General features: G+C 34.1%; 1 protein-coding gene across 11 annotated transcripts in view; it reads left to right on the top strand.

Annotated features, from left to right (window-relative positions):
• The window catches only part of LOC135210876 (collagen alpha-1(I) chain-like), an 891,724-nt gene that overhangs the window by 541,570 nt on the left and 333,603 nt on the right, over nt 1-16,551 (top strand). For all 11 annotated transcript variants that reach the window (XM_064243791.1, XM_064243789.1, XM_064243790.1 and 8 more), the window contains 2 exons: nt 10,092-10,309; nt 11,215-11,374. In XM_064243791.1, the coding sequence (XP_064099861.1) occupies nt 10,092-10,309; nt 11,215-11,374 (378 nt within the window). The remainder of the gene's footprint in view (nt 1-10,091; nt 10,310-11,214; nt 11,375-16,551) is intronic.

Below are 16,551 nucleotides of genomic sequence, written 5' to 3'. Positions count from 1 at the left end.
AAATAAGTCGCAATTTAATGAACCCAAGACATGTACCCATCCCTTACGCCCGCTCGAATACAGTTGCGGCAACTTTGTTTATTCACTGATTTGCTTATTTGACGAACGTCACTGTGTGAGCTTGCACAAATAATGCTGACACGTCCTTTACTTTTCGACAAGAACTTAAATGGTTATTCTATGATGTTTAGACTCTAGATAAAAGTCGATTGTGGTACATTTCGTCAGTTCTTGTGAATAAAAGTTAACTTAAGTTTATTGTATTTTTGAACATATTTATTTAATGTAGGCAGGGAAAGTAAAAATTAATTAGAATTTTGTGCTACATACATTTTTAAAATGTTATACTTGAAGCAAAAGATAATTCCCGACCCCGCGTTATGTAGTAGTAATAATTTTGAGGAGAGAAATAATATAAAATAAACAAAAGTATAATTTAACCTAAGGGTAAGTCTTACTTGCACTTTTTTCATGCGTGAATTACAAATTGACACAATTTTCATCTTTTTTTTTTTCTTTTCTTTTTTTTATGCGAATGCCCGTTGGATGGGGATAACTTGATGTCAATATCTAGCCCAGGCATACCAGAAACGAGAGAGAGAGAGAGAGAGAGAGAGAGAGAGAGAGAGAGAGAGAGAGAGAGAGAGAATGTCGTCAGGGAGAGCAGAAGGGTGCGAACTCGTAAAACTATTAAGAGGGAAATATCGTACATTCCAACCGAATAAACGTGAGAATTGATGACCTGACGGTTGACCTGCTTATGAACTGATAAGTTCATTGTACAAACTGAAGGTCAGTAGCATAAGGAATACGTTATCTAAGATTGCGTTTCTTCCCTGATCCTGAAATTTGAAAGTCGTAGATAAAAAAAAAAATAAATAAATAAAAGTAATTTTCTACACAGTCAATCAATGCCATTCATTCTCAACAATCTTTGACATCCTCAAACGATTATATATTCCACCCATTCTTTTGTAACTTATCATTTCTTGTATTGGTTTCTTTGAGGTGCGTCTAATTAGAGTGGTAAATTCTGTTTAGAATGGGATAGATTAGTCAGCTGCCTAGTTGGAACACGATTCATGGCCTCTAAATCCCCTTGTTTTTCAAGTTGGGATGGTGTTAAAGAATTCATACTAGACTGTTGCTTTTAAAATTCTTGCTATCATACAGCCTATACTCCTTAGATTTCAAAACATCAGCATGTAAATACTGGGGTTTTTCAAACAAAAGTCTAACAGAAATGACGAGAACTGTTTTAAAATTATTGAAAACTTTTCATGGATTTTCATTGCGGTAATCAGTAACGCTCCCCCCTCCCTAAAAAATAAAAAAAATAAAAAATGCTGGCAGTCAGGAACTATGCGTCATAGTGATCGTCTACAGGCATTTTCGCTTACTCGGGGAGTAAGCCTACAAACTACTTTATTGTTGTTGTGGGGATAGGAAAGGTCTATAGAAGAGCCTAAAATGGTCTGAAAAAGGTATTGTGCGTTGAGTTAAAGATACAGGAATTTCAGGATAGGATATTTATGATTTATCTATTAGAATGAAAATGTAAAAAATAAATATTGTGCATGTTCAACAGTACGGGAAAATTATTTTAATAAGATATAGCATAGTATTTATTTTAATTGTCTTTGATGGTGAAATAAGGCTCTATTTGACCGTAGATTTTAGCACATGATATTTTACATTAAGTTAGGAATATAATATTTACAACGTATGCGATAGGTGGATTTATCATGCATGCATCCCAAGTAAGCTGGAGGTCGGATCACGCTTTGTATATTGAGGGACATGACGTGATCGAAAGTAACAAGAGCTAATACAACTAAGGTAATTTCATCATTCATTCCTATTTTTCCCATAAATATGTCGAGTTCATGAACACTCCCATTTTCCTAAATTCATTATCAAAGAAAACGTGTCCTTTCCTTATGAGTTCATATATTTTTTTTATTTTTTATTTAAGCAGTACAACCCTTTATTTACGAATCAACTTTCACTTTATTTTTGGTCTAAATAAAAAAAAAATTCAAGCCATGCATATAAATACAGTTTTCGGCCTCAATCCTTATACATTACAAGGAAAAGTAGTTTTTTTAAGTTTTTTTTATATACCCCGTCAAAAATGAATAAAGATAAACTTACTTGTAAATATATCCAGTTTTTTTTTATTGTTTGCCATTAGTTTAAAAGATAATGGAGCGTTATTGCCTTTAATTTCCCCCCCCCCCCTTTTTTTTTAAATAAGTATTTCCAATGGAGGAAACTTAGTTGCCTTTATTACTAATGAATTGCAATGCCTTACTTATGATTATCAGTTCCTGTTACCATCTTTGAAAGGAACCCCTTCCTTTGCATATAATCTTAAGATACAGTAAGCCCAACTTTTACCACCAAAGAGAATCCAACCCTTAGCATAGGGAGTCACGTTTGCCATCGGTGTCGTTATTATTATTTCATTAGATGGCACCTGTTCACATGGGACAATCACACAGGGGCCATTGACTTGGAGTCCAAACTGCCAAAGAATGTTGGTTTCAACCTCCCACTGCAGACCCCACACTGCAGCAGTAACTGATCATGATACAGAGCCAGTAATTTTTCATGGCCCTGAGCGGCAAGCCTCGACGCTAGTCACCCCTTTCTTATGAAACCCTCCTTACTCCTTTTCTATAGCTACCTCTAATATGCATCTCTCTCCCTCTTTTTTTATTATTTTTTTTATTTTATTTACCGTAGATTGTATAACATGGCCAAGTCATGTCTTAAGGGAGTCCTGGATAATTGGGTACAAGCCCTCTGCTCCTTTTGGCAATTAACCAAACAGGTTTGGTCGCGCTCTGTGACCTTCAGCTGTTAGCGCGTCCAAGATGTGAAGGACCACGATATCATAAGAGGATTTTTTTAAAATTTAAAATCATCCATTTAATTAAAGCGCCGTATTCATAGTATTGCTGTCTACTTGTCTGCTTATTTTACTCGTTTTCAAGGTATTTGGGTTGTTCGTTTTGTCTGGTTGGCTGCGTAAGATGGATTCCACGTTGTTTTACTTGTTTCTGTCCCGTTTTGGTTCTTTCTAATATATCGTTGGTTCTTGATTAACGATTATGCAAAATATCGACGAGAAATCAAGCACACGTTCAAATCTTTGGGTTTGGTACTAAAGGCGGATTCTCAAAAAAGTTGATGTTGATACAGCTTGTTCGTTCGTCTGTTTCATGTTGATAGTTTCTCAACAAGGCGTGATCCGACCTACAGATTATTCAAGACACGTCCAAGATTTTCTCCTCAGGCATAGTGAGTTTTAAATAGTGTATTTCTAACTTTTAACGTAAATTCAAACGTGCTAAAATCTACGGTCAAATAAGCGATGTTTCACCATCGGAAATTAGAATAAATATGCGATATTTTATTAGAAATAATTTTTCTGTACTGTTTAACATGCAAATGATTTATTTTTCATATTTTCATTCTAATAAATAAATCATAAATATCCTATCCTAAAATTCTGTATCTTTAGCTCAAGACAAAACACCTTTTTCAGACATTTTTAGGCTTTTCTATAGGCCTTTCCTAACCCCCAGCACGAACAACAACATAATAAGCGAAAATTCAATAAGAGGCCTTTGCTAAATTTCCCCAAAATAATTTATCTTAGTAAAAAGGTTTGGTAAATTTTTAGTGCAGTTGGGCGTTTTTTTTATTATTATTATTATTATTTTATGAAAATGCACTGCTTATGAAGCAAATTTTTGGGAAAGTTTGCCTGTGGATCAAAAGTGAATTCATCAAATTCTGAGTTGATCCAAAGTTCTGTCAGGTAGGAGGAAGCTTAAGCTTATTCAGGTTGTGATATTTATATTTTTGGATTTAGGTCGGCTGTAGGAATTTTAATTTAACTTCAGGGTATTCAGAATAAGACGTTGGTTTAGCCCTACAATGATTCCACTCCAAAAACCATGTATTCATCTTGCCTTCTTCGGCCTCGGGCTTATGAATCAAATTATCCACCTCATATCTCTTGGGCATGACACACCAAAGTGTTCCCCCTAGCAAAGGCATCCTTCCGCTTCTGAAGTTATATTGGACCCATTCTTCCTTTTAACAAGTGTTTTCTTTTTTTAACTATATAATATATATATGTATGTATATATATATTATATATACATATATATATAAATATAAAATATATATATATACATGCATATATATATTATATAGTTAAAAAAAGAAAACACTTGTTAAAAGGAAGAATGGGTCCGATATAACTTCAGAAGCGGAAGGATAACTTTGCTAGGGGTACGCTTTGGTGAGTCAAGCCCAAGAGATATGAGGTGGATGATTTCATAAGCCCGAGGCCGAAGAAGGCAAGATGAATGCACGGTTTTTGGAGTGGAATCATTGTAGGGCTAAACCAACGTCTTATTCTGAATACCCTAAAGTTAAATTGAGATTCCTGCAGCCGACCTAAACCTCCAAAAATATAAATATCACAACCTGAATAAGCTTAGGTTCCTCCTACCTGAACAGAACTTTGGATCATATATATTATATATATATATATATATATATATATATAATATATATATATATAATATATATATATAATATAATAATATATTACATACATACATACATATATATATTATATATGTGATGTATTATATATTAACTATATATATTATATAGTTAATATATATATACATATATTATATATATATATATTATATATATATATATATATATATATATATATCTATATATATATATATATATATATATAATCTCGTTTGGTCAAGAGAGGGAAAGAGAAGCTATACAAAGCAGAACGAGGGATAGAAAGGCAAACAAACAAGTATAGAGACAAAGACAAAATTAGAGAAATAATGAAAAAAGAATATTCTTTTGGTTTTAGTACGGTGACATGGCGTGGAAGGCAAAAAAATCCAAATTGAAAGGAATAAGTAATGAAGGAGAGAGAGAGAGAGAGAGAGAGAGAGAGAGAGAGAGAGAGAGAGAATACTTCATCGTCGTTTGGCTTTTAAGAGAAGTTTTATTGTACAAGCTACAAGAGATCCTTGTGAAGTATCCGCGACTTTTTTTTTTTTTTTTTTTTTTTTTTGAGGCGGGGGTGGGGGGGGCGGCGGGGGTAGTCAAGTAATTGATTTGTTGATTTATACGGAAATCAATTGTGCAGTTATTTACTATGATCATTCTCATCTTGAATATGAAAGAATATATTCACCGAAATAATGATGACATGGAAGTGTACTTTTTATGTCGCAAAAATTACTGTTCATATGCAAAGTAAAAAAAAAAAACGATAGTTTCATTGTCAGTATATGTTTATGCAAAATGTGTGAGAATTATGTTCAAATTCATTGCTGCAAGTATAATTACAATTATGAGGATAGTGCAAACATTCATGCAGTCTGTGAAGTAATGCCAGAAGCAAGAAATGCAACGGACAGTACGTAAAGATGAAAAAATCCTGATGTAGTTTGTGATGGAATCTGGGGGTCATTCAGTAAAGTATCCAATTGCAGCTGAAAATGAGACGCTCACTGACAAATTACATAAACAAGAATCTGCAAGATGGTAAGCAATGTTCTTCAGGTTCTTCATTGTTTGGATAACGAAGATCTGTTTGTACAACGTAATCCGAACCTTATATTGACTATCACATTTATGAAGAGAAAGGACAAGGTAAAAAGTAATTTTTGCGAAATAGAAAATAAACACAAAGCCCAAACATAAAACCGTATCCTTATTTACGGTTAACACATGATACGGTGTAAGTTTACCAAGCGCTTTATGTCGTCCATAGATGAAACAATAAAGATTCCTCTAAAATTACAGTTAATCTTTATTCCCCAAACACTCTGTCTAGTCTGATTGTATTGTGAGTAAGCACATTCATAATCTTCACTGCGAAGTGGAATTTTTTTCCTTTTTTTGGGGTGACTTGTTGCTCCAAGTTTAAACCTTGTGCGGTCACTGTATTTTTTCTATTTAATGTGTGGCAAGAGAGTGCGTTTTTTATGGCAAGTTGCTTCAGTGTAGCCATTGAACCGGATTTTCGATAGAGAATACCCATACAAGTTTTGTTGTTGTTAGTATTATTTTTTCATGTTCATTCATACTGAGCAGTACAGTAAGATGATCATTGATTCGGAACAGAATTCCACTATGTGACAAGGGGAGGTAAATAAAAGATCAGAAATCAAGTGAATAAAAGAGCGTATAGATTTACAAGTTAATAAACAATAACTAGAACTTTCGAAGTCATGATATTTTTCTTCCACGAAATTGGAACTAATGTTCCAACTTTCATGACTATTTAAATGACGTTTTTATCTCTCTTCAATCGTGACATTGTTGCTTCAGTTTCACCTTTGGGAGGATAGAATAGAAAGGGGTTCCCAATCTTTTCATTATCAAACCCCCTCTAAGAGGTGGTCCTTTCATCCACGCCCCCTTTGCATCTATAAGTAAAATTCCCTCCCAGATTCAAAGGAAAATTTAAAAAAGGAGAAAGTGAAGGGGTGTTTTTATTCTTTTGTGAATGAATTAGCGAGATACTTGACACTGCTTCTTAGCTACAAGATCTTGAATGCATAGTTGAATGCCAGAGAGTGCACCGTGTAAGTTGCCTTCAACATTCGGCCTGTTTCTATATTTGGTCTTGAGAGCAACGAGCGTGGAAAATGCAGCTTCGCAAAGGTACAGGAATCCGAACATATCTACTATGGATCCGAGCGAGTCCAACTAGAGTAGTAGACAATAGGAAACTAACGGTATCAGGCGATACTTTTGCATTTTCTCATCAACTCCTGAATATTAGTTCCTCACTCTTGTTAAGAGAATAATGGATATGATGAGTGAATGTTTTATTTTTCCCCGGGGCTCTGGCTCCTTGGGAAATTGCTGAGCCCCCCAGGTTGAGAACCACTAAAATAGAATCAGTTACCCGGCTGAGATTGGAAGACAGTAGCGTAAAGTAACTGTTGGAGAAAATCTAAGATTAACGCAACAGAAAATCCATGTTTGCTTATATTTATAGTAACACATGGTCATTTTCTATTATTTTCTTTTCCTTCTAACGAGACCTTTTTTTTGTGGGTTAAAATGCCTGGAAATAAATTTAAAACTGTCACAACGTAAATTACAGCTCTGAAAGTCTCTTGGCGGTTATTGAAATAATGTGTCAGACGGGGTGGGTTACCGAATTCCCCAGTTAATTAGCCGGGGATTTCAAGGATAGAGTGAAAGAGGGAGAAGAATAAAGGAGAAAGAATCCGACTCAACGTCATAAGGAAGCTTTTATCCTTAGTTGGTCGATCAGTGCTGGTGAACAGTATGATGCTCACAAACAGTTTCATGTGTTGAGAAGCGGCAATTTATTACTGAATCAAAGTAACATTTTTGAGAGTCCTTGTATTATCAGATAGTATTAAAAAGGCATGTGTCGACCAACAAATACTTGCAAGTAACAGTTATAAATCGTGCACAGTTTTGTGTTTATTTTTTATTACTTTCTTTTTTCTATTTTGTTCTGGACTTGTAAATGTCACGAAAGTGAAAGTGGTATCAAGTTTTCCTTTTCATCTGATTGATTTCCAGTCGGTATGTCAACACTCAAGTATTGCAAAGACAGTGCCCATAAGAGCACGTTTTCTAGCACTTTATAGCGTCAGGCTGCTAAACTTAGCACCAAGTACCCAACCTTTCTAGCAAACTTTATTGTGTATTACTTCAAACGTAAAGTAACTCGATTTCTTTCAGGTCTGACCTTGATTTCTTGAGTCATTTCACCACTAAAGAGGAAGTATTAGTTACTTTATACGGAGTTAGGTAGCAAGAAGCTAAAAGGTCCAAGCTGTGGATAGAAAAGGATCATCTATTTACCGGTTATGTACTTGGTAACGGTAGGCCCCAGTCAAAGCAGTTCAAAGATGAATTCAATGAATTTTTAGTATAAGTGGGGATTTTTGTGAGATTTTACTATTATAAATATTCAAAACGTATTCAAATTCGGGTGAGGCGAGCCTAAAAGGGTATTTACCAACCAGCCAAAATTTCACAAAATAGAAAAGGCAAAGCAGAATCAAGAAAAGTGAAGCACACTAAAGGAGATGAAAATTGTAATTGAATATAGATCATTTTGTAAAAACGTAACTTAAAAATGATTGAGAGGAATAGAGAAAATTAAACCCACTTTTTAATACCGAAATAAGAAATAGATCAACACAGAGTGGGTTAAAACCAATTGCTAATTTTATGTTTCCCTTTCCATGAATAAATTTACAAGTTTACATTGAAGGTTACAGCTTATTCATGTCGAGTTTGACAGTTGGGATAAATAAATTCACTTCAAATGTAGACAATGAAGAATGTATAAAGGAGACAGATAACCAAGTAAAATAAAAATGGTTCACTATTCCAAAAGGAACTCCTGAACTCCTACTTTTTAATTATCAATGTCTTGAAGTACTCCAGGATCTGAGACTCATCTCAGTGGCAGTATAATTATAAAGGGAAAATTGAAAAAAGGATTAAGAATTCCAAAGATCTAGAGCATTATTTAAATTTTTGCAAGTCACTGACCACTTCAGCTGAAATAAATGGCGGACAGTTCCTGCTCGAAGTCTTGCAGTTATCGACGCTATTTTCGTGCGAGCCTATTTGTTTGTTATGCTAAAGTCCTGGTGCTACGGAAATATATATTGTAAATAATTTATCATGTAATTTACTTAATCAGTTTCTTTTACAGTTCTTTGTTGTAGATCAGTGACCCTGGTAGTTGTGACGCCAGATAACTCACAATCAATCAATCAATCTTTGCCGTAGAACGTTGTTTTTCATACTATATATATTCTTAGTTACTTGATTAATTATACATATTTTATTTAGATTTTTGATAGTCCCAAAGCTTAAAATAATGCTTCAATAGATATTTTTACCATGGTGGCTTGATTAATTGTGAATTTTCTTGTTCTTGTTGACAGTTCCTAGTCACAGAAATATACTTTTTCATAAGACACATAACCGTACACAATTAAGTCTTGACTTTTTTTCCGGTGTTCCTAGTCTTGAAGAATTAAATTTCCAGACAATTTTTCATCTTGCTTTAAATGATTAATACAACTAATTTTCTCAAGGTTCTTTTTTTATCTCATTTATTTGTTTTTACCTACAGGCCTTAGCCATGAAAATGTATTTTTCATTACATTTTTATCCAGTTTAATGAAATATATCTGGAATTTTCTTTTTCTTACAGAACGGTTTTACATAAGATTTGCAATGAAAATCTGTTTTTTTCCTTCAATTTCAAGTACTGGAAGTTTTTGTTTTTAATCAAGATTTTAATATTTATTCTATCTCATTTACTTTATTAAGTATGACGTGTCTTGCCGTATTACAGCTCCTAGCTATGAAGAATTTTTTTAATTATAATCAATTGACTAAATCTTTTAATTTTAATGTTCCCAATCAATTGACTAAATCTCTTATTTTTAATGTTCCAGCAATCATGACTCTTTTATTTTAATGTTCCCATCAAATTGACTAAATCTTTTATTTTTAATTTCCCCATTCAATTGACTAATCTTTTATTTTAATGTTGCAATCAATTGACTAAATCTTTTTATAATTTTCAATTTTAATTGCCCAATCTTTCATTTTTTTTAATGTTTCCAATCAAGACTAATCTTTTAATTTTTAGAATGTTCCCAATCAATTGACTAAATCTTTTAATTTTAATGTTCCCAATCAATTGACTAAATCTTTTATTTTTAATGTTCCCAATCAATTGACTAAATCTTTTATTTTTAATGTTCCCAATCAATTGACTAAATCTTTTAATTTTAATGTTCCCAATCAATTGACTAAATCTTTTAATTTTAATGTTCCCAATCAATTGACTAAATCTTTTAATTTTAATGTTCCCAATCAATTGACTAAATCTGTTATTTTTAATGTTCCCAATTAAGTGACCAAATCTCTTATTTTTAATGTTCCGTTTGAAAAAACTCATGGCACGTACCTTAAGGAAATTTAGCATGTTGATTACCTCTCCGCAGATCACGGTGGCCTTGAAACCGGACAATGCGAATTCTATGTTTGCGTTTGCCGTGACGAACCCTCTGGAGAACATCATCCAGCTGGGAGTGGGTCTGACCCCGGCGGCAGAGCTGGGCTTCACCAACATCTCCCTCTACTACACAGATGTCGAGAGACACATGACGTCACAGACGATAGCCTCCTTCATAGTGCCGGAATTCTTGGGGGCTTGGAGCAGGTATTTAACGCTGTTTCTCTCTGAACAAGCCGCTTCTCTCTCTCTCTCTCTCTCTCTCTCTCTCTCTCTCTCTCTCTCTCATGTATCTGTTCATTTGGTAATCACACTTGAAATATACTGTATATATATGTATGTATTATGTATATATATACATTAATAATCATACATTATATATACTTTCTGTTTATTGTATTTATAACTTTAAAATTAGAATAGGTTCCTGGTCTAAATAAAGTAGTCTCTCTCTCTCTCTCTCTCTCTCTCTCTCTCTCTCTCTCTCTCTCTCCTCTCATCATAGGTAATTGCACTTGAAATATTCTGTATATATGTGTGTATGTATATATATTTCTACTTTCTGTTTATTTATTAGTTATTACTTTAAAAGTAGAAGTTAGGTTCGGGCTAAATAATGACTACGTGCTGTCAAAAGCACTACAACACTACCTAGGTCGAGGTGGTTGATGCCGTCTCCAAATCAACGAATACCTGAGCGCGAAAGGTATTTGAGGGTGAGACGGCAGAAACTTATAGCCTCTTGCGGTGGTGGGGTGGGTAAAAGCTTCACTGACGTCCTGGATTGTATGGTTCCATGGGTTCGCGCCCGGAGTCGGCAATTCTATATCGAAAAAAAAAAATTAATCTTTTGTTAAGCATATATGAATATTAAAGGACATTTGTAGCTCGATGTATATATATATATATATATATATATCTATATATATATATATATATATATATTTATATATATCTATTACTTTAAACGTAGAAGTTAGGTTCCTGATCTAAATGATGTATCTCTCTCTCTCTCTCTCTCTCTCTCTCTCTCTCTCTCTCTCAGTTTCTAATGTGCACCTCTCACGATTTGACGCATCGGCCACTAAATGAAAACACCTTCTCCATTGCAGGTTTGCATTCAGCGTCGGGGAAGATGAAATCCAGTTTTTTTACAACTGCGAGTTGTACAACAGCCTCTTGGTCAAACGAGTTCCCAAACAGCTGGTTTTCGACTCGGCGTCGACGCTGTACGTCGGGCAGGCCGGGGGCATTTTCAAAGGGGACTTTGAGGTAAGATCAATGAACTCGTTAGATGTGATAAATGACTTAGTATGTCTTATGTTTTAGTTGCCATTATTGCTCACGGGGTTGTAAATACTCCTAATTATTGTTTATCTAAACGTTGAGCGTTTCAATATGTGTATAAATGTCTCTGTCTCACTCTCCAAAAGCGTTTGACAGTAATTATGTATATAGAAAAGTGATATGAATCTCTCTCTCTCTCTCTCTCTCTCTCTCTCTCTCTCTCTCTCTCTCTCTCTCTCTCTCTATCAAAAAAAAAACTTTGGTAGTAATTGCGTTTGTGTGAAAGTGTTACTTTGTTTATATTTGTAAATTTCTTTCTCTCTCTCTCTCTCTCTCTCTCTCTCTCTCTCTCTCTCTCTCTCTCTCTCTCTCTCTCTCTCTGAGGTACATGTAGATGGGAGTAACTAGTTTATTTGTGCAAAAGTGAATATGACGCAGAGATACGTTAAGCCTCGGCATCCAGGACATCTGAATGGGTTTATGTGGTGGTGCTTTGTAGTCAACAAGCAAAAACAAAAAAATTTAATGTTTGCAGATGGTAAACTTAGTCGTTGATGATTCTGAATGGAAACTTCAAAGACCGGTGTTTGTTATAAGCGTTAATAACGAATGAATGCTTGCATTGATAGTGGAGGAATGGAAGCAGTTAGTTCATCAATTACCCTAATTAATTGTAGCTGAATTATACAGTAGGTGAAGCAAAGAAGGTAGTAGGATCTTTAATTAGGATTTAGTAGAGAAAAACAAGTGTCTTAAAAAAGCAAAACAGAATATGAATGAAAATTTGTCAATAATATTTGAGAAATAAGGAGTTTTTAAGAGAAAACTTGATCTGATTATGATAGGTCGAAACCAGTTAAGTGTAAATGGAAGGTTAACTAGTGTTTTGAGTGGATTTTGCATATATGGGGAGGTGGAGAAAAGATAAATGGTGAAGTGGATATATATTTAATTCTGAAACCTTGTGGGGAAGAAAGAGAAGGAAACCTTCAAAATGCTGACTAGACAAAGTGGTAGAAACGTTGGCACTAAAGTCTTTATCATCCTAAACGGTTGGTAGTGGCATTGTGTATGTGTATCTGTGTTTGAGCGTAGGTGTGTAGGGGATTGATGAGCTTTCTGTATAAGCATATGGAGTAAGTGATCCTGTTCTCATAGTAATTTTCAGTACGCCGAAAATTGCATCTGTTAATGTATCAAGTTTTAATTCTAAAAAGTTTAAAGGATGGAGTGATTAATTATATTATATATATATATAATATATAAAGTTAAAATATATTAATTATAATATACTAATTATTACTTATATATATAAACTACTTGGAGTTCTTCCATTAAGAAACCTCTTAATTATTCGAAGTTTGTTAAATGTGGACGGCAAAAGAAAAGCGGAGCTGAATAACATGACATGAATGGAAAGGGTTCATGTAAGGTGGAGATTGCTTGCAGATGTTATCGTAAGACGGAAGGAAGGAGGGCAGTTAATTAGGATTACGAGTGAGATGCTGTGATACAGTGGTGTTTGTGTGAATGAGTTCTGGCAGTTAATTTTTTTTATATAGTTCTGACAGTATTTTTGGATAAGAAAAAATTGCATAGGAATGGGTGTTTCATTGATAGAGGCAACTAAAAATTATTGGATCAGAGCACTACTTGCCATAAGGGAACGTGTATAGTAGGGTTGAGATAAAGTGAGACAGGTGACGGTAAACAGACTGGCTGGTGAAGGGCTGTTTAAGTTTAGTAGTTGGTTGGAATGAGGCTGTGGGGTTTAGTTTTGCATGAAGCCACATTGTAAGTTTCGAAATATGGTGGTTAAAAAGCCAGGTGTCTGCCATATAATGTGGACCAGGTTATGGTACAGGTTAGTTGCTCTGAGCGATGGCAAATGTTGTTGAGAGTGATGAAAAGTTTCTTTATGATGGAAATGAAGCTTTTATAAGAGTAGACGGGATAATGCATTTGATGTGAAATTGGTGTTGACAAAGAGGTCTGTATTGTCTCCGTGATTGTTTGGTATACTTATAGATGGAGTCATTCAAGAAGCCATAGAAACGACGGTAATTTAGATGTAAAATTGTATAGTAGAAAGGTCATGAATGAAGTGGTGAATGTCTGCAGATATTGATTAGTTGTTACTTGCTGGGAGTGAGGCATGCCTGGCGGAAAACAGTAAAAAGAAGTTAGAAGAAGTTACATGTGGAAGGAGTTAAAGTTAAATTGCAAATTAAATTAAACTGGAACACAAGGAAGCTTCTGGTGGGAAAACAATGAAAACCAGTAATTTAGTACTATGACTCTTTATCAGTATTTAAAGAATGGAACTGCAGTGTAATGAATGACGACAGGATGAGAGAAGAGGCGGATCACAGTATCTAAAGCGACGAAGGTAGCAGGGTTCCTCTAAAAGGTTCGCAAGAGACAAAATTTCTCTTCGAAAGCTAATGGGGACTGTATGAAGGAATTGTCGAGCCAGCTTTCCATTATAGAAACACAATATGGCCAATTGTTATGATAATATGAAAAATATTGAGGTGAACTGGTTGAGTATTAAATGTAGCTTAAGAAGAATGAAAATGGTGAGAAATATGAAAAAAGTAGTGCTAACAATATCAGCATAAGTGAAAGGATAGATCAGTGTTTAAGTACAGTATGGTCATGTGGAAAGAATGGGTGATACTAGATGGGTGAAAAGTGTGTAATTCATGATTATCGGGAAGTAGAAAAGGAAGACCTAGTAAGTGAGGGTGTTGAAGGAAGAAATATTGAAGAGGAAGAGCCATAATATCGAGGAAAAATTGCTAGTGTGCAACACACATATGATTTAATGTATATGGCTGCGGAGGTCCTAATAAATAAGTGTGTGAAATGATAATGCTATCCTTTTTTTTTTTTTTTTTTTTTTTTTTTTTTTTTGTTTTTTTTTTTTTTTTTTTTTTTTTTTTTTTTAGGTAAAGGCTGCTCATCGGTAGTTTACCAAAATATCGTGATCCCTTGTTAGCAAAAGTGGCTCAATGTTATGAGTGCTCTCTCTCTCTCTCTCTCTCTCTCTCTCTCTCTCTCTCTCTCTCTTACACACACACACAGTTAATACGTGTGTGTGTGAGAGAGAGAGAGCATGCGTTTGCGAGCGTGTCCTTGGTTTAATATTGCCCATATAAACTGAAAAAGTATAATTACTATCAGAAGCACAGAACACATAAGAAAACTTCATATACTGCATATATACACAATATTTTTGTTGCAGCAGATAATAGCATGTATATGTACTATGTATTTTGCCCGTTGGCTTATCTGCAATTGATGTCACCTCCGTTACAAAATAATCTCAAATAAATGTATTTGTCCCTCTTGCAATTTCAAGGACGAACTGCATCATTCTTTAAGAGAAGCTCATGGTAATAAAAGACTGGGGTCACACTTTCATGCCAGTAAGTTCAAATGACATATTACCTCTGGTATGTCGAGCTAGTGGCCACTTTTTGTCCAGCTAATTCGATGACGTCATTCCTAACAGCTGTTATAATTTCGTTTTTGCTTTCCTGTAACTGTGGAGTTAGCTTTAATATCTTTCAGGCTATTTATTTTCATACAATTAAAATAAATGAAAAATAACATATAGTGATCTACGATTTTTTATGGTCAGTGAAAGCTTGTTTCCCTTTTCATATATACTACATTATTTTTATGTAATGATAACTCAAAGGTTGGCGAAGTAATAGGATTGCGCGTCAGTAAATAATAATAATAATAATAATAATAATAATAATAATAATAATAATAATAATAATAATAATAATAATGAACTCCTAAGGAGGCAGGATGCAACCCGGAACCTCATACTATAAAAACTATCTTATCTTGTCAAGATTAGCGAACCCCAGTATTTTTCAAGACTATATATATATATTTATATATATTATATATATATTATATATATATATATATATAGATATATTATATATATATAATCAAAGTGGTTTCATATTCTTGTCTTGAAAAATAGGTTGTTCGCTAATCTTGACATAATCCAAACCACCCAGTCGAAATGAATAACTGGTAGACCAAAAATAATAATAATAATAAATACCTAATAGGATTTTTGGCTTTAAAAATGTAGACTATTCTAAATTGGAGTGGATAGGAAAGAAATTAAAGAAAAAAGGAATAAAATGTAAGCCGTATGACCCATAAGTTTTTAAGGGCGTAAAGAGACGCCAAGCAGTGTTTGTTGCCAGGCCCCAGATTAGTAACGTTTGTCTTACATAACATTGGTTGTCTGGCTTGAGTATTCGTTTTCTATTACGTAAGGGTTGAAGACAAAGAAAACGCAAAGTTTTAATGCTAACCTCAAATATTTTCCCGCAGCTCCTTCCCGTACTGTAATTTTTATTATTCAAAGATGTTAACAAGATGCCATATCCCCTATTTAAGAAATTTAAAGAGGAAATTCGCAAAAAATAGCCATTTAAGGAATTTACAGTGGGAAAATCACAGAAATTAGATATGCATTGTTAATTTGTATATCAGTATTTTCTTTGACGTAATGACGCAATGTAACATTTTACTTTTGTAAGTTTTCTTGCCCTTTTGTTTCTGTTAGCTCATTTATTTTATGTCCTTTATTTACTAGCTTATCTTTTGTCCACGGTAACCACTCGGTAATTGAGAGAGAGAGAGAGAGAGAGAGAGAGGAGGAAGAGGAGAGAGATGAGAGAGAAGAGCGAGAGAGAGAGAGAGAGAAAGAAGAGAGGGAAGGGAGCGCGCGCTAAAATACCAAGTCTAACTTAGTGCTGTTTACATATATTATATAATATATATTTATATATATAGTATATATATATATATATATATTATATATATATATATATATATATACATTATAATATAACTGTATATCCATATGGAAAACATACAGTTTCCCAGGATTGCTGAGTTTAGACGTCAGCGCTGCCGTGTCTTTCGCCATCGTCCTTTGGTAACATGTCAGTACATATCAAGAATAATTAAGTAGAGCTATTTAGTCGCAGATCAGTGGTCCATGTTCACGACTGTCACATGGACAGATAGTGTCAGGTTGTGTTTATATCTGTCCGTAAGAAGACCCTCATTTATTTATTGAATTTCTGACTTACTTGTTTTTCTTATTTCCACTTCAAGAT

This window comes from Macrobrachium nipponense, chromosome 4 (genome assembly GCF_015104395.2).
Source record: "Macrobrachium nipponense isolate FS-2020 chromosome 4, ASM1510439v2, whole genome shotgun sequence".
NCBI classification, from domain to species: Eukaryota; Metazoa; Arthropoda; class Malacostraca; order Decapoda; family Palaemonidae; genus Macrobrachium; species Macrobrachium nipponense.
This window is presented reverse-complemented; position numbering and strand designations above follow the sequence as displayed.